The sequence below is a fragment of the Manacus candei genome, unplaced genomic scaffold (assembly GCF_025592945.1).
Source record: "Manacus candei isolate 608988 ecotype Guabito, Panama unplaced genomic scaffold, ASM2559294v1 h1tg000014l, whole genome shotgun sequence".
NCBI classification, from domain to species: domain Eukaryota; kingdom Metazoa; phylum Chordata; class Aves; order Passeriformes; family Pipridae; genus Manacus; species Manacus candei.
In genome coordinates this window covers 36,376,773-36,393,888 of record NW_026138062.1, presented here as the reverse complement: position 1 = coordinate 36,393,888, position 17,116 = coordinate 36,376,773, and the positions used below count along the sequence as shown (strand labels likewise).

Below are 17,116 nucleotides of genomic sequence, written 5' to 3'. Positions count from 1 at the left end.
GTATTCTGGTGTATCTGGTACCTTCAGCTCCGGTAGGGTGCACCATAGAACCCTTTTGAACTGTGCATTTTACTGAAAGCTGAAGCACAGAGTGGAGAAAGAATCGAGATGTTCTTAGTTTCGTCTTGATAAAAGCACAGAATGGGGCAGGGACATGTATCTCAACTGGGGAACTCAGACATGTTCCAGGGTCAGACAAAGAATCCCAAAGACCACACAATCTGATGCCACACAAGTCTGTGAACTAATGAACACATGTGTACATATTACAAACATAGGCTAATTTTCCTAGAGTAATGTTAACGCCTCCTACACTTTTCAAAAGCACCATGAACTGCTGAATTATGCAATTATTCCTTTTTAAGCAAGATCAGATAACACAACAGTTATTTCCTTATTACATTACACAGGCTGTTAACATAAGAGGCCTGATGCTGCAAACACTGAGTCATGGGCACAGATCTACCTAACCCTGTAGCTCCCCACTGAGCTTTTGACGTTTAGGACCTGATACTGCAGCAAGTACCAACAAGTGCCACTGAGAAGAAACTTATCACACAGGGAGATGGGATTTTCAGAATAATGTACCTAACTGATTTTCAAAACTCATCTGAAATGCTAATAGACTTACTGTCTCTAGATTCTTACCACCTTTCCTTGCAGAATTTGCCTGAGGCATGACCGGAAAGCATTCATCACGATTAAAATCTGCAACTCGTTTCTTGTTCTCGTGCTTGCTTCCTGGGAGATGGTATTTGCTGTGCAATGTCTTGTTTCAATAGAAATTGTAAAAACACATCTTTCGGATTGCATTTTTTTTTTAGTTAAAAGGAGAGTGAGTAGATGGAAGAACGGGCGGAAAAGCAGAAAAGTGAGGTCAGGCAAAGAGAACATTAACTTAGTTTCTGTCTGCTAGTGATGTCCCAAATCTCTCCAAAGGTAAGACTAAATCCTTGCAAATTTTTCTGAGTCTACTTCTATGAAATGCTCTTTGTTTTTAAGCTGCTAGCTCAGTCAGTTTATCATACCAGACTTCTGTCCCAGCCTACCCTCATACACTGCTCAAGAGAATTCAAACTTTCTGTGATTTTGAGAGTCTCCAAGATGTTGGGATATATCCTACTACTCAGTTCTGGGAAGAAGGTTTAAAGATGTATCCATTATGAAATTAATTCGACCAGCTACAGCCAGTCAAAGGAACTGTAAACAGGCAAACTAGTGGGACCAGGAGACCAGATCTCCAAAAGCAGTCCTCTTTGGTGAAGTCCAGACAGTCTCAAGTGTGCCCCAGAATGACACAACATATTTTATGATGAATCAACTCTCATCATGATGTAAATCTATACTTAAGCTTTTTAATGTTTTGCAACACACTTTCTTATTAGGTAGGATTCAAGGTCTGATGCAGAAGGGCTAAAATGTGCACAACTGTTTCTACAGAGGATATAACAGACAACATCTGAGAAATCTCATGGAACAGTTTCTAAACAATAAACAGCTTATATCCAGCATTCAACAACATCCATAATTCCCATTATTGGTGGGATGAGTAGTTTTTAAATGACAACTAATGCCATGGAATCTCTCTGCTGTACCCTTAGTGCCTTTAGTAATGAAGAACGTGCAACTTTATGGACATCCTTAGGTTTCAGCATGTCACCCACAGTTCTGCATTTGTGAAGAGGTGCAGAATAAAAATGGTTTCCAGCCAAAGGGGCTAAAGCTAATTTGGGAGTAGATACTGTAAGAGATACTTTATGCCACAAATAGAAACAGGTTGAAACTAGTCTTGTTGTGAGCGGGTTGACTGTGTCAAGGAGTCAGAGGATGCCACTGTTGCACTGCAAAGCCTGAGGCTGCCCCAGGGGTGCACTGCTGGCAGCCTGTGAAAGCAGCTCCTACACACAGCTGGGGACAGTTCCTCACAAGAATTAAAGCCCTGGCTCTCTGTCATGGCATACTTTCCCCCCGAAGTAGAGATTCCATAATAAGGACCCCCCTCAGCAGGTGTGCTTTGAAGCACAATATTTCAATCAATGTGGACCTGGCCTTGAAGACCAAGCACATCCATCCTCAGCATGTGCAAACCTCCTTGCTCTCGGTGCTGAACTGACTCAGGAGGACTGTAACCAACTCCCCCTGGTATCCAAACATATCCATAGGTAGTCCACGTTCATGCTGCCATCACAGGTTTCAGTTACCCCAAAATGCCAACTGAGCATGTTTAAGTGCACCATTTCTAATTTATTCCAACTAATTTTACAAGCAAATGCATTAGGTAGCCTTCAGAGATGATAAGCAGATTCTTACTGTTTTGAATCAAAGACAAATTAGTGCAAGGCCAAACCACATGTCTTCCTTGGGCTATCAGGAGCCCATACTGCTGTCTGGCTTGTCTGTATAATTTGAAGTGCTCCAGAGTAGGTTAAACAGCAGAGACTAAAAGGGTGGTCTTGCCTTACACATTTGTGCAATAGAAAGCAACGCTACTGTGACCATGACAGACTTCCAGATGAATTTCTTGTGGGAGAGGCTTTTATTGTTTAAGCCAAATTCAATGTACTTGTAGAATAGGTACCTAGAAAGATGTGAGAAAGCATGTTTCTTTTTCTCTCTTGAGGTTATAATGTCATCAGCTCATATGGAAAAGTAACATAATTTCCTTGTCCATGAGGCAAAAAATGACCCTGCAGTTTTTTAGTATCCTAATACTTTGGTGTCAGATGTCTTGATTCTTTAGGGAGTTTACCTGTCTGGAGGGCTTTCTTTAAAGCATGCAGGACCATCACAGTGCTCCTTCATTTACACTATCTAAAAGCTTTTCAACAGAATTCAATGTTAAACTGCTGATAGAAAACATACATATTTATGTTGGAGAAGATAGGTCAAGAAAAAATGTGCATTCCAGCTGAACTGAGAGGTTACAAGATTAATGACAGACTCTTTTGGGAAGGGATATTAATTTTAGTCTTGGACTAGAGTCTTGCAAAATTTGATGTGTTGCACCCCTGTTACAGAGTACTACAGAGTACAGGCAGTCTTTAGTTACACTGGGTCCAGGGTTATGCAGAGTTTGAAGGTCTGGGCAGAAAACTTTAACTAGAGATTCTAGGGAGCAGATGGGCAAGTTATGATGACCTGCACAATCCCTGTGGCTGAGGAGATGCATCAAAATCCTGCAATGTCTGAAGGTCCAAGTGTAAAACCTTGTCCATATCAGGTAAGCAGTGATAAATGTGTGAATGACTAATCTCATTTACCTCTTCTAGAACCACAAGAAAAAAAAAAAAGAGAAGTAGACAGGTTAAAACAACTGATACACAAATAATAGGATATTATTCATATATGGGTCTAAAAGTATACCATGTATAGTCACACTCAATTTTAGTTCAAAGGTTTTCTGTTTAAAAGAGATTAATAGCTGTGTCCCGAGTTACTAATTAAATGTTAAAAAACTCCCCAACCACACTTTTCACACTTTGTATGAAAATGTGTTCATTATGAAATCCAGAAGAATATGTTTAATCACTTGGAAATGAGACAGCACATGTATTTCCCAACATTAATTTCATTTCAAGAACAAATATAAAACATTCTGTATTGTCATTCCTTTTCTAACAATAGCTAAAATTAACTTATAAGTTTACCCATTATATAAAGTATATTAAACGGGAGGTATTGAAAGTACTTGATAACTCATTAATCTAAATTGAAGGGCCTGAGAGCAAAGTCCCTGATCTAGAATATTCCCTGCCTATAAAGGAGATATCTGCAGCCATTAACACTGTTTTCACTACCAGAACACTAAAGCACCATACACTGTTAGAGTAGCCTTTTAAGGAACTCAGGGCAGTAACAAAAGAGCAACAGGTGCTGGTCACTGGGCAACACCTTTTCAAAATACACCAAAATCTTCTAGTTCATGCACTTTCCTGCTATATTCTAAACCACTTCCAGGCAGGCAGTTTGGTTCTCCTCTTCTATGAACCACAGTGACATACATGTTCAGCTGGATGTTTCATATGAAGAACAGTTCTGCTAGGAAGCCAGATGGAGCATTTCCTTTGGCCTGTGGGGAAGGTGGGTGAGGTCACTGCCTCTGTTGACTTCTTTGCCATTTTCTCCAATCTAATTAGAAAGAACCAGGTTCCAGTTTTGTAAGCCTGCCTGCACCTGTAAGCCTCCTTCACTGCGTGGGCACCCCTGCTATGAGTTTTGCTCTGCAAAACTCAGCATGGAACTTCCCAAAAGATGGGGTCAGTTAAGGCTAGGCAGACCTTTTGGCTTTTCTTCCAGCATCAATTACAATATTGGAAAAAGAAAAACCCTCCATTGAAATGGAGGATATATCTGGATAGCCAAAGCCACTGCAATCCCATTCAAGGGCCATTACTGGTGAAAATTTGAATTTTAGGCGTGCAAGTCAAAGTTTCAGTAAAAAAGGCAGAGATACAAGCACCCTGGGAGCACAGAAAACTGCTTTCTCTTTTCCTAATACAGCAACTCAATGAGTATTAAATGGTATCTCCATATAGTTAATAAATGACTGGGACTTTTGTTTACACTGTAAGAGGAACACACCCGGATAAACCCACTGGTTAAATAAAATTGCAGACTACCATTTAAACCGTATTTTCCTAAGTTGGTGACTTTTTCCATCTGGTATCAGAGACTGGATTTACTCTGAAAAACCAGCAGACTCATATGCAAATTGTGAAAGTGTTGTGGAAATAAAGAACTATCCCAAACACCAACATTCCATTGCAGTATCTCAGCTTTCAAATGACACAGTCAACTTAAACCCCATATTTTTATGCTTCATCTGCTTTGCTTAAAAGGAATACTATGACTGCCATAACTATTAAAAAGAAAGGGTAAAAACATATCCACTGACTACATTGTATAGTCATATTCACTGCTTACAAATATAATCAACTTCTTTCATGGGAGACTGAGATAGGAAAGAAAATAAAAATTAGAAGAAATGCAATAATCTGAATTTTGCCAAGTAGAATTATAGAGATCAGAAGAATTTCAAGTTAGCTGTAGTCTCCATAGCTATTTAATTCTTCTTTTGTACTATAATTCCATTGATAATCTTTTAAGAAACTGTATTAAATAATATTTTCTGCTTGCAATAACTTCAGATTTTTCTGAATGGAGAATTCTGAAGACAAAATTTGAAGCAAGACAAAAACAAAAGAGAGACGTTCCGGCTCAGGTATTCAATTAGCTTACAATAACCTTATGTGTTCATAACTAATCTGTCCAACTCTATCAAAGTTTTCTGGAAATTTTATACTATAGCTGTGCATTCATGCAGAATAAAGATCCTTTTTCTTTCACTGTCATGGCAGTTAAGTCTCAATTGAAATCAGTTTTGAGGAGCGGACAACCCTATTAATCCTAGCTATTTTAATCTGGTGACTGATGAAAAGATTCAAGAAAAGCGATGGTTGTTAGTCAGTCAAACAATTTTTAACTGAACTTCGAATATACATTAAGGGAGGAAAATTTTTGTGCACCAGAAGCCACTTTATGCCTAATAGGTATTAAAGGTGTTGGCAATACTGCCACTTTCGCTTTTTCCCCAGGCAGGTGAAAAAGTAAACATGAGCAACTCTTTGAAGAAACTGCTGAAGTGTGATAGGTTTACAAAGCAGAGTCCTGTATAAATTCCTTATTGAATGCTTTCAACATGAGCAGTTGCCACCTCATGCCTAATGTAAACTGAAAATTTACAACTGAAGGCAAGTTTGTGGTGAGAAAAATATCCTTCAGCTACACCATCCAATTTAAGCATGCAAGAAAAGTAGTGCTGCTGATGTAAGCAGCATCTTATAGTAATAGATGGAGATAATCCATCTGTACTCTCCCCCTCCTTAGAATCATGGAATAATTTACATTGGAAAAAACCTCTAAGATCATCAAGTCCAACCTTTAGCCCAGCACTGCCAAGTCCACCACTAAATTATGACTCTAACCATCACAGCCACACAATTTTTGAACACTTCCAGGGACAGCGATTCCACTGCTTCCCTGGACAGCCTGTTCCAATGCCTGATCACCCTTTCAGTGAAAATTTTTTTCCTAATAGCCAATCTAAACCTCCCCCGATGCAATTTGAGGCCCTGCCCTTTGTGCTATTGCATGTAATGTGGTTCATCAGCCTCTTCAGAGGTGTTTTCAGTATACTCAGGACTTCCTCTCTGTTTTCAGTCTCACTCAGTCTCACCTAGGCTACAGAATATCTTGTCTCTCTGCTGAGTACAGAATGAAGAAGAGATGGCAGCTGGCAAAGACTCTCCCCGGGAAGAAGGGAGGTTGCAGGTGGCTGGCTTCAGGAGAAAACAGCAGGAATTTTCCCGTCCCTTTCATTGAAGAGATGTATTTACCATTTGCTAAAGGTCTGCAAAACAATGTAACTTCTTTCCCAGTTGAAAGATCATACTCTAAGATTGTTTCTTCTGGTCTGCATCTACGCCATCTTGTCAGTGTAGAGTCATGACGGCCGATAAAGATACAAGGAGTCAATTATGTGCAGAAAAGATGTCATCTGTCTTTATTTTCTCATCTGCTTTTTTATACCCCTTGCTAGCAGCAAGCAGTACCCTTATTTTAGGTAAGCAAGCAACAGCATTTTCATTGGCTAGGTTCTATGGACATTTGGCAAAGCTCAAGGCCTTATTGCAGTTCCCACATCCTAGGCCTACCAACTTTACAGTCTGCCTTTGTTTTCTCCATTAGGGCTGTGTACTGACTTCCTTATTGTCAAGGATACACTTGAAAGTTTGCCCAGTTGATATCTTCATCCTGGGAGCTAACAGACCTGCTATTAACCCCTTCAATTCCCCCTTTCTGCAATTGTGAGAGAAATACTCCCTGCGTCATCTTTTGCAGGGCCCTTCGCAAACACAACACAATACATGGTAACATTACTAGCACAACCACAACTATTATCAAAACTAAGAACTCCGTCTTGAGTAAGGACCGTAACCAACCCGAAATGTGCCAACTAGACAACCAGCCTTCCAGGCCAAAAAACCCAGTTTCCCATGTGATCTTCTTTGTTTGTTCCCAAAGTGTGGCAATTTGTCTGTAGATGGATTCAGAGTGATCTATTTAAACAACACATGCCTTCAAATTCCTGACAAACATGTCCAAGTGCTAACAGCAAAAAATCAATAGCAGCACGATTCTGCAGTGTAGCATGCCCTGCACTATCTCCATCAGTGGCAAGCTTTCTGGAAGTGGACTTAACTAAAGTAATTCTTACTTTTGTCACCTCAGTGACACCTCAGTAATCACATTTCAAAACAACTCAGAATAAGCTGATATTCCTGCAACAGCAGCACTTGGGTAAGTTTAAGCTATCAGTTTTTATTTGAAAAGCCTTCTATTCTCATACAGCAATACAGAGGTTTTTCTTAGTTTTTCATAAATAGAAGAGAGTTACTTTGAAACAGAGGCTCATGGAAACTAAATAACCAAGTGACTACACAGTCATGAAATACACTGACTGAAAACATTTCCTCAGATAGTTCAGAAATCACAAACATTTTTCTTCCCAGTTAGAAAGCAGTTGAAAAATCATTCCCTTTCATTTAATTAAAGCACTAATACTGGCGCTTATATACTTATATAAAAACTCTGAAAAAATAACAAAGTTCACAGGAAACATGAAAATGTTTTTGTAAAGAAAACTTTATCTCTATTTCATACCCGAAGTACTGTTTCATCTCCAGCTGCTTTCAAATCATCTTCCTTCCCAATGATTCTCTGTAGCTGTATTTGTTGAAAAAAGAACAAGAAAATTACAAATGTGATCTTACAAGAGTCTTCTTTTTCAGAAACATGCTTTAATTGCACCTTTTCTTAATTATACATTTCTGCAAGGTTCTCTAGTCATGACAAAATATTTGCAAATCCTTAAGGATATCTTGCTATTCAGACACACTTTTCCCCAGGAATGTCTTATCTACAGTGGTTACTATAGCCAAGCAGAACATGAATCTATCTCTTGCAATCCAGTGCTTACTCTATTTTTAGAGGAGATTTTCTTGCACTAGAAGCTTAGCATTCACTTCATAAGATTTTGAAACTCAGGGGTATAACGTCAAGGATCATTTGGGAAATAAAAATTATCCTGATTTTCATGCTGTTCTGTAGATAGCTTTACACAGTTCTGCTACAGACACGATCTTCTATACATGAAAAACATGTGTGTCCAAATGAAGTACTATACAACTAACAACAAAGAATAATTTCATTAAATAAGAAAACATTTTTTTGTCAGAACTGGCACTAGGCAGAGGGTGGTTTGAGTTTCCCCTCCACCCCAGAAATAAATTAATCTTGAATGTATTAGCAAAGAAGATTTTCAGAATTACTGAAATGACTCACATCTAAAAACATAACTTGTCGCAAATAGAGCTTTAAGGTAATATAGAAAGTGCATTAATTTGCAGTACCTCCAGTATATCTGAGCTGCAAGGTTTCTTTGAATGTATTTCAGCTTGGAAGGTCAACACTGCCACAAGAACGAGTGATTTATTACAGTACAAAGTATACCTACCTTTCAGACACTTGAATGAATCCTCAAAAGGACAGCAAAAATGAAAGAACAAGGGACTTAATAAATTTCAGGTACAGATATGGACTTACACCGATCACTCTGGATTTGGAGACTTTAGGAAAGATGAGTTTAAAGCTCAGGGTTTTCAAAACTAGTGGTTGCTTCTCAAACATTTCTGAGTGATTCCTCAGCCTGCCCACTAAAACTGGGAAAAAATTCCATTACCAAATCTGCACAGCCATATAGCCATTATTTTGAACTGTTTTCAAATCTCTCCTTAGGGCTTTTTTTCATTTGTTTGTTTGCTTGGTTTTGTGGGCTTTTTTCTGTTTGTTTTGGTTTTGTTTTGTGTTGTTGTTCAGAGAAGCAATACAGACTTGTGAATACTGAGTAAGAAAAAACCCACTAACTGTTCATGTTGCCAAAGGTCTTCCCTTGACCCTCAGGGTGAATTTGTCAAATTCACTCATTCTGAGTTGGTGGGGTTTTTTTGTTGGTTTGGTTTTTGTTCCTTTGGTTTGTTTTTGTTTTTTTTTAATAACCTCAGGATTTTAGTTTCTCAGGATAGTTACTAAATTTTGAATGCCATGTCTTGATAGTATCTATCAAAAGAAATACTGTAAATAAGGCAATTAAACAGTACTCGTTCTTCCAAGTTTCTCCAAATTATTTTTATTTTTGATCATTTACAAAACAGTTGACTAGTACAGTTAAAATATTATTAATTTCTTCATAGAAAAATAGCATTATAGAGCCCTGGATAAAAATACAACTGCTTGTCAACATTCTCATTGAAAGATCACATTTTCTCTTACCTGAAAAATTGATCTTTTGCTCACACATAAGAAAGAAAACTACAAATACTTTCCAAACCAGAGAAAATATGATTTTTTTCTTTTGGATTTTATTTTTAAAGGACTCTTAAAAATATTTGCAGAGACTACTTAAGAGCACAGACAGCCAGTGTAATTTTTTTCACAAGCATTCTAAAAGATTTAGTTTATCATTTTCTTACACTGTATGTAAATCCTTTTAGTGCTTGAAACTACTTCCAGAAGTTTTTTTCCAGCCCAATACAGCAACTACTCACAGAGGGAGAAGAATTCTGCCTCAAGAAATGGGCTCCTCCATGTAATATTTATTGTATTTAATATTTATATCTGTTCATCACTCAAGACACTAATGGCTAATTTAAAGATAATGAGACCTATTATGCACAACTGAAGCCTCTTTGCTAAAGACATACTAAGAAGTAATCTGTTCTGAACAAGACAACATCTGGCAGAAAGGCTATGTCAGTCTTATAAAAAGAGGTGATTTTGCATCTTCCAGTTGTTTGAGAGAGATCAGTGCTTGTGGATGCTCTAGGACTATAGAAGTGCTCTGTACCAAACCACGACAATGAGTGTCGGGCGCTGGTTCATTCAGCCCTAGATGGAGCTCTATAAGTTTTTTTGTGGTATCTGTGCTCCAGGACAAGTGTGTAAGACAGTCTATTTAGAAAGTTTAAATCACATAGTCTTGCATATGCCATCAGAACCACTCTATCTCCATTCCTGACAGTTTTGAACTGTCATTAATTTTACTTAGACATCTTTAATCAGGACAGAGTTAGGGAAATTCCTTACTTGCTGGGGATTTTGGGAACTTTGGTAGCCTTATTCTTGGTGGGAGGTCTCAGATTAATGTGCATGGGTTATTATGTGTCTGGAAATCCCCCTCACTGAATCTCAAGAGAATGTCTTGAAGTGCAGAGTTCACAGAAGTACCTTACTGTCCTCACAAAGATGCAGATAATATGGCTCTGAGAAATGATTCTGCATTCTGGCAAGGGCTGATGAAAGGATGGTAACTAGCATCTGTGAACATGCCACTTCTAACTTCACCCTGGAGTTGCATGGCAAAGCACCAAAACGTTCTGGGCCCTAATACTGAAATGTCTCTTGTGACTGTGTACCACTGTAACATGAATGAAGCAGAAATACACTGGCTTGAATACAAAGGAATAGGAAGGAGTCTCTCCGTGAAGGGAGAGACTTTTACTGGAAATGAGCAGAATGTGCACAGAAATGGAAAGGCTATGGAGGACAAGATAAACTCTCTTATTGAAAACATGGGATTGCATTCAAGATCTCCTTTCCTGAACATCCATTTATGCTAGCAAAAAGCACTGGGAAATTCTGGTTTGAAGGTTTGAACAGTCTATATCCATCATGTACTGCAGGCACTAAGGACTTGGGTTGTAGTTTCTGCTTGTCACCCTTCTCGACTTTCCTGAATGATCCACTTGACACATGCTGTGCCTGTCCATCCAGTTACATGTGAGAATTGAGACATACACAATTCAAAGAAAGAAGGACATTTTGCAAGCAAAAAGGCATGTTCTTACCTTTAGAGTTTATAGTCTAGATCAACAGATAACACAGACATACACAGATGTCTAATTAGTAGATAACGGATGGGAAGTAGGGAGAAGAAGAGGTCACAAAGCATAAGAATGAAGCAGCACTGAAATTTCTTTTCCCATTGTAACCTGTTTACAGACACTGACTCCTAATTACCACTTCTTCACTGTGCTTTTCTACTGCCCTTTCCTTACATATGTTTCCTGACATTATTGTCAAATATAGTGTGGAAATAACTATAGAATAGTTCAGATGTATTTTCCTAAGATGCCAACTGGGACAAGATAAATAACAGATTAGCTACATAATTTACTAATTTATTAGCTACCCAGAAACTTTCTGTGATGCATGTAGAACTAGAGCATATACGTTAACACACAGACATTTTTCCAGATTCTTACATTCCAAAAATTTTATTTTTAAACCTAATCTATAAAAATAAAATTTTGCTTGAAAGTAGTCACCTCTATAAATGCTAAGTAAATGTCACGAGAGAAAACTCGTCTTCTGACCAACTCGCATCCTGTGGGACTTCTTTGAATTTAATGATACTTGCAAGTTGACAGAGTAATTTATATGGGTTGTTTTTTACCACTCTATATTAATTTATCAATCCAGCTCATAAAGGAAATGTAAAGTAACAATCTATCTAACCAGAATAATTTTCATTTAACTTGATTGCTGCTCCAGAAATCAAATCATTTTCAATGATTTGTATGATGTTTTCACCTCTACATTTGATCACTTTCTGTTGTTCATACTGGCTGATTCAATTAGAATTACCTGAAATGGATAATGGATATTAAATATATGACATACTGCACATCTCCCTAAAAGAGCTGTGCAGTGTTTCCGTAAGAATCTCATTTGTTTAACTGACACGGTACCTATTTAAAGGCAGCACTGCTAACATGGCATTTTGGTGTAGAGGCACTACATGCTGAATATGTTCACTCGTGTTCATAGCATTACTTTGGCCTGTAACATATTGTTTTGTAGATGAATAATACAGTCATAACATACATGTTTTGGTGATCAGGGCACTGTTAGTCTAATAACAATTCACTAGGATTGCACCAGGTTTAGTAGGTTAAAAATATAAGTTTTTCTAGAATTTTATTTATTTTTTTCATCAGCAGAATAATTAACATTTTAACAGAGCCAATTCTTCAAAATTAAAAGATTTTGTGTAGCAACAAATGAGTGTAGGGTTGTGCTGGTTTTGCCTGGGGTAGGGCTAATTTTCTTCACCATGGCTGGTGTGGGACTGTGTTTTGGATTTGTTCTGGACACAGGCTTGATAATATAGAGAAGTTTTTGTTATGGTTGAGCAGGGCTTACACAGAGCCAGGGCCTTTTCTGTTTTTCATACTGCTGTGCTGGTGAGGAAGTTGGGGGTACATGGGAGGCTGGGGGGAGACACAGCTGCGACAGGTGACCCCAACTGACCAAAGGGATATTCCAGACCATAGGACATCATCCTCAGTATATAAAGTGGGGAGAGGAAGGAGGAAGGAGGGGACATTTGGAATGATGGCATTTATCTTCCTAAGTCACCATTATGTGTGATGGGGCCCTGCTCTCCCAGAGATGGCTGAACATCTGCCTGCCCATGGGAAGCAGTGAATTAATTCCTTTTTTTGCTTTGCTTCTGTGTGTGGTTTTTGCTTTCTCTATTAAAATGTCTTTATCTCAATGCATGAGTTTTCTAACTTTTGCCTTTCCAATTCTCTCCCCAATCCTGCTGGTAGGGGAGTGAAGGAGAGGCTCTGTGGCCCTTGATTGCTGTCTGGGGTCAAACCATGACAAGGGTATCTGCAGGCTCAGTTAGGGGCTTCTGGGAACATTGCCTTGGAAAATGATCTAATTTCAAGCATTATTTTCTAACAGTACTACTAAGTCTAAAAGTATTTTTACAATATTTTATAATATCTTTAAAGTATGACTCATCAATCAACCTTGCTAAAAGGCAATTCACTGAAAAAATGGTGATCAGCGCAAAACACATGCCAGCAGCTATTGTATCATTAATTCAGAGTTTAAGGCTATGAAAGTACACTTACATAAGTTTTTTGCCAATTTCTCTATCAACAGGTGCATCTTTTTAAGTTTTAGATTCTATGGTTCTCTAGAGTTGTGCATTAATGGTCACCTTTAACTTTATCCTACTGATAGAAAATAATTTGAATTGTAGTAGCCACGTCAGCTTCTTATAAAACCGTCCAGTTACCTCCAATATTAATGAAGGAACTGAATTAAGCTGAGGGAGTCTATTAAAAATTATGTTTGTTAATTCTGCATTCAACTTTTAACAAGAAGTATTTAGTTAACAGTCTTCTGTTAAATATTTAAAAGTTGAATAAGTTATGTAATTAAGCCTATTCTTCTTTAAAAGAACAGAGTAAAGTTTTGTTTTTTAAGCATCTGCCTTTCTCCCTCATAGTTTATATAAAACATGGGAAAAACGCTGCCCTTCTGCAGCACCAAACAAAATTAATAAAAAACAAGGGAGGATGGTGTATTAAAGAAATTATTCAACATATTTAGAAAATAAAACATTCTTCCAGATTATTATTTAAATTAGCTTATGGGATTAAGGGATGTACACCAACTTTCCTAGTAGCAGATTTTTAGATACAACTCAAAGGCAACATTTATAAAAGAGGATTCAAATTCAAGTACTTCTACAGCAATACTTTGGTATGTGCTTCTTTCATATAAAATATTTTAATAAGTATGTGAACACAGATTGGACTGAAAAATAGGCTTGATGATTTTAATGAATCTTCATTTACCAAATATAACCCATGGATCTATTTAAATGTTTTAAAATTAATATGCATATAAATACACCTACCTTAAAGAATTCTTTTTTTTCAACTCGCTCATTGCCATCTGTATCCAACATTTTAAAGGCAATCTGAAGTCCAGTCTGGGGTTCTGCAACAAATTGCAAAATAACTTTACTAAAAATATACACACAGATGCTTACACTAGCACTTAAATACTGATTACAAAATTAATAACGACTGCAAAATGAATATTGCCTATGGTTCAGTTCTCCATTGTTACATACACACATGGTATTTCCAGTGAACCACATATACCTCTTCCAATATAAGCAAACTTCTTAAACACCTTTTTACTATAATTTCAAGGGATAATTAATGTAATGGGAAAGTAAGAAATGCCAGCAGTGCCCAAGTACAGCCATGACTGTCCATCTGATCTCCACAACAATATTGTATCTCTCACTGTCCTAGTCTTAAGATACTCTCTATGGATGCCTCCATGATCCCATGTCACTTCTGCAGTCTAGCTCTGTCTTGTTTATTAGAGCTCCTTTTCAGGTTAGATGAGTGGAAATTGCCTTCAGAAACCAATAATTATTTCCAAACTGGGTAAAAGAGCTAGTGTACTCCTCAGGTACTTCCTGCACAGGTGACTGTATGTCAGTATTAGAAGTCCTCCCCAGCAGACAGACCGATGCTGTAACAGTGGTCAGCTCTCAGCTCCTGCTCCTGCTGTGTTAGCCCTAGGCCTTTTTTAACTTCCCTTCTCCTTCTTCCCTAAACAATGTACTCGAATATTACTAAGATGTAATAAACTACTCTTTCTGGTCTTTTTTGACAAAAGCATGTTTTGTATGACTCCCATCAAGCTGATTTTTCTCAGGATTTTTACACAATTTTACCCTGCATTTCCTTCACTGAGTGGATGTTTCTTTTCAACACAAAAATGTAATGAGCTCTGAATCTTGCTATAAAAACATAGTGTGTTTTGAGCTCGTTCCCATGATTTCCTGGTCTTACTTTGCTTACAGGAGGTGGCCTTGCTCATTAGCGAGCCCACACAGGAGCAGCATGCTGCTGAAAATGTAGTTACAGTTCATTGCAGTAGCAAGCCCTTTTCCCAGTAATTTCTGGAGCACATGAATTAATTCCACAATCCATTTAAGTCAGGCATTAATATGAAAGCCATGGACTTACCGTCTCTGGAATATATTCATGTTTCCAAGAACAATGTTGGACCTATGAGGGCAGTGAAGCAGTACCTAAAAAACTCTAATGCCTTTAGAGTTTTCCTTTTGGAAATATGTTCTTCTAGTTCCATTCTGAAAAGTTTTAAGTCTTGCATTTTCTTTTTTAAAAGAATATTTCTGTCAAGGGAACAAGCTGAAGGAATATCCCATTCCTTTAAAGTCATAACAAGATCATTGAAGAAAGTACTATTTTTACATTTTAGAAATAACTACATCTTCAGCAGTCAATTAACATTCTATGTGAAGCAATCTTGTGATGCATGGATATTTTATAAATACCATTGCAATCTGCACAGCAGAACCCTTCCCCAGCAACTGGGTTGTAATAATCAAAACTGGCTTCCTTTCCATGGAAATGGCACATGCTAAATTTGTGTTACTAGTACAAAAGCAAGAAAAGGCTATCCTATAACATATTTAGAGAACAAAAGTAATTGATGTATTTAATAGTAATTCATACCATCTGTGTTCCAATTTTCAGATAAGAGAGCTGTTACTGAAAATACAGGACCTAAAGCTGCTTATACAGAGATGACATACTTATCTGATATGATGTAACCCCAAAGGTATGTGTTCGTAAAATAAGCATAGTTCAAAGACTACCACAGATATATTTGTATTTAATTAGAATCAGGCAAAAATCCAAAATCTGAACAGAAGAGCTTCATCTTGGCTGTGAGTGCAGGTTAGACCTAGGTGCTTCCTATCCAACTATTCCTGTGTTGACCAAGATGTCAATTTGTGTGACTGGCTAATTGAAACGAAGCTTTGAGTAAAGGTGACAACTTCAATTCCTGGACTTCTTCACCAGCCAGGGCGCCATTAACCTATTGCTAGAAATGAAATTCAATACAGCACTGGAAGAAAAAAAGATAGTGATGATACAAGGCACACAGAAAAGAGAAAAGAAGGTCACAGGGGCAAAAAAATAAAGCCTTTGCCTAACACAAAATTACATTTTTAAGTTCAGTGTTGTTACAGACACTGCTTATGTATGACAGGCAGCATGGTCTGGTCAGCAGCGTCCTGGAACCAGGAGTCTGGTGACTTTTTTCTGTTTCCCAGTTGTTCTGTTGGTGATTTTGTAGAAGTAATTTAAATATTAATGCCTGCTTTAAGAAATTTCATATTAATTCTCAGTAGTGAGAGAGACAGGTTGTGTAACTTGGGGCTGACTGACATGGGATACTTGTTAGGCAAAGATAGAGGCACTAACACTTGTTGACATTTGCTTTCAAAGTGATCGATATGATAACCCTCTGTGTAACCAAAGCAGCAACATTAGCACTGCATTTTTATCCTGCATCAAAAGATGCCTTTGTTTCTGCAGTTCAATACATTCTTAAAGAAATTCTGTGAAAAATGATGTTACTTGATTGTTTGGAGAAGTGGAACAACTTGCTCTAATACTGCTTCAGTTTTCTAATTGTTTCAGCCAATAATTCAGCATGAACTCATTTTCAGCTGCCATAAATTTTTAAAGAAGTAGAACCTTTGGCACCTATTACTGCAACTTTAAGGTATTCTTCTGAAATTATAATTTGGCTGAGGAAATCTAGAAAATCCGAGATCACTTCCATGCACAACAGTTTTCCTTTTTTAACATAAATGCATCATTTTTGAGTTGCAACAAATATATTAAAATCAGTATTCTAACTGGGCTAAACTCTTATTTCTGATTTTAAAACCACTTGAACACATGGTATAACTCAGGTTCAAGCAGTGTGTAGCATGGGACAGTCACCACTGCTGAAGCAGTATATTTGTCTATTACATAGGTTATCTTAATGCATATATATATTATTTATTACTGTGTACTAGCTGAAGTTCCCTAAGAGATTACCCACCCTTCATGCCATGTAGTAAGAGCTAATATAGTTCTGCTAGAAATGAGGTAAGCTGCAAAAGGGCTACCTAAACTGTGCAAGAGGTGTATACTGATGGCCATTATCAGGAAGGCTGGACATACTCTCTCCACTCTCTGGAGACCAACAATTATTTGTTCATACTACACCATGAGAAGGTGGATTTCCAGTGCAAGGAAAATTTGTCAATTTGTTTAAGCCTCGGCCATGGAAGTGATGAGGGTCAAGC

The 17,116-nt window shown here is 37.6% G+C and overlaps 1 protein-coding gene across 1 annotated transcript in view; it reads right to left on the bottom strand.

Moving 5' to 3' along the window:
• Nucleotides 1-17,116, bottom strand: part of MICU2 (mitochondrial calcium uptake 2) — a 145,462-nt gene that overhangs the window by 19,307 nt on the left and 109,039 nt on the right. Inside the window, exons 6-7 of the mRNA XM_051779137.1 lie at nucleotides 13,838-13,920; nucleotides 7,723-7,785 (exon numbers count right to left, since the gene is read on the bottom strand). Of these exons, the coding sequence (XP_051635097.1) occupies nucleotides 7,723-7,785; nucleotides 13,838-13,920 (146 nt within the window). The remainder of the gene's footprint in view (nucleotides 1-7,722; nucleotides 7,786-13,837; nucleotides 13,921-17,116) is intronic.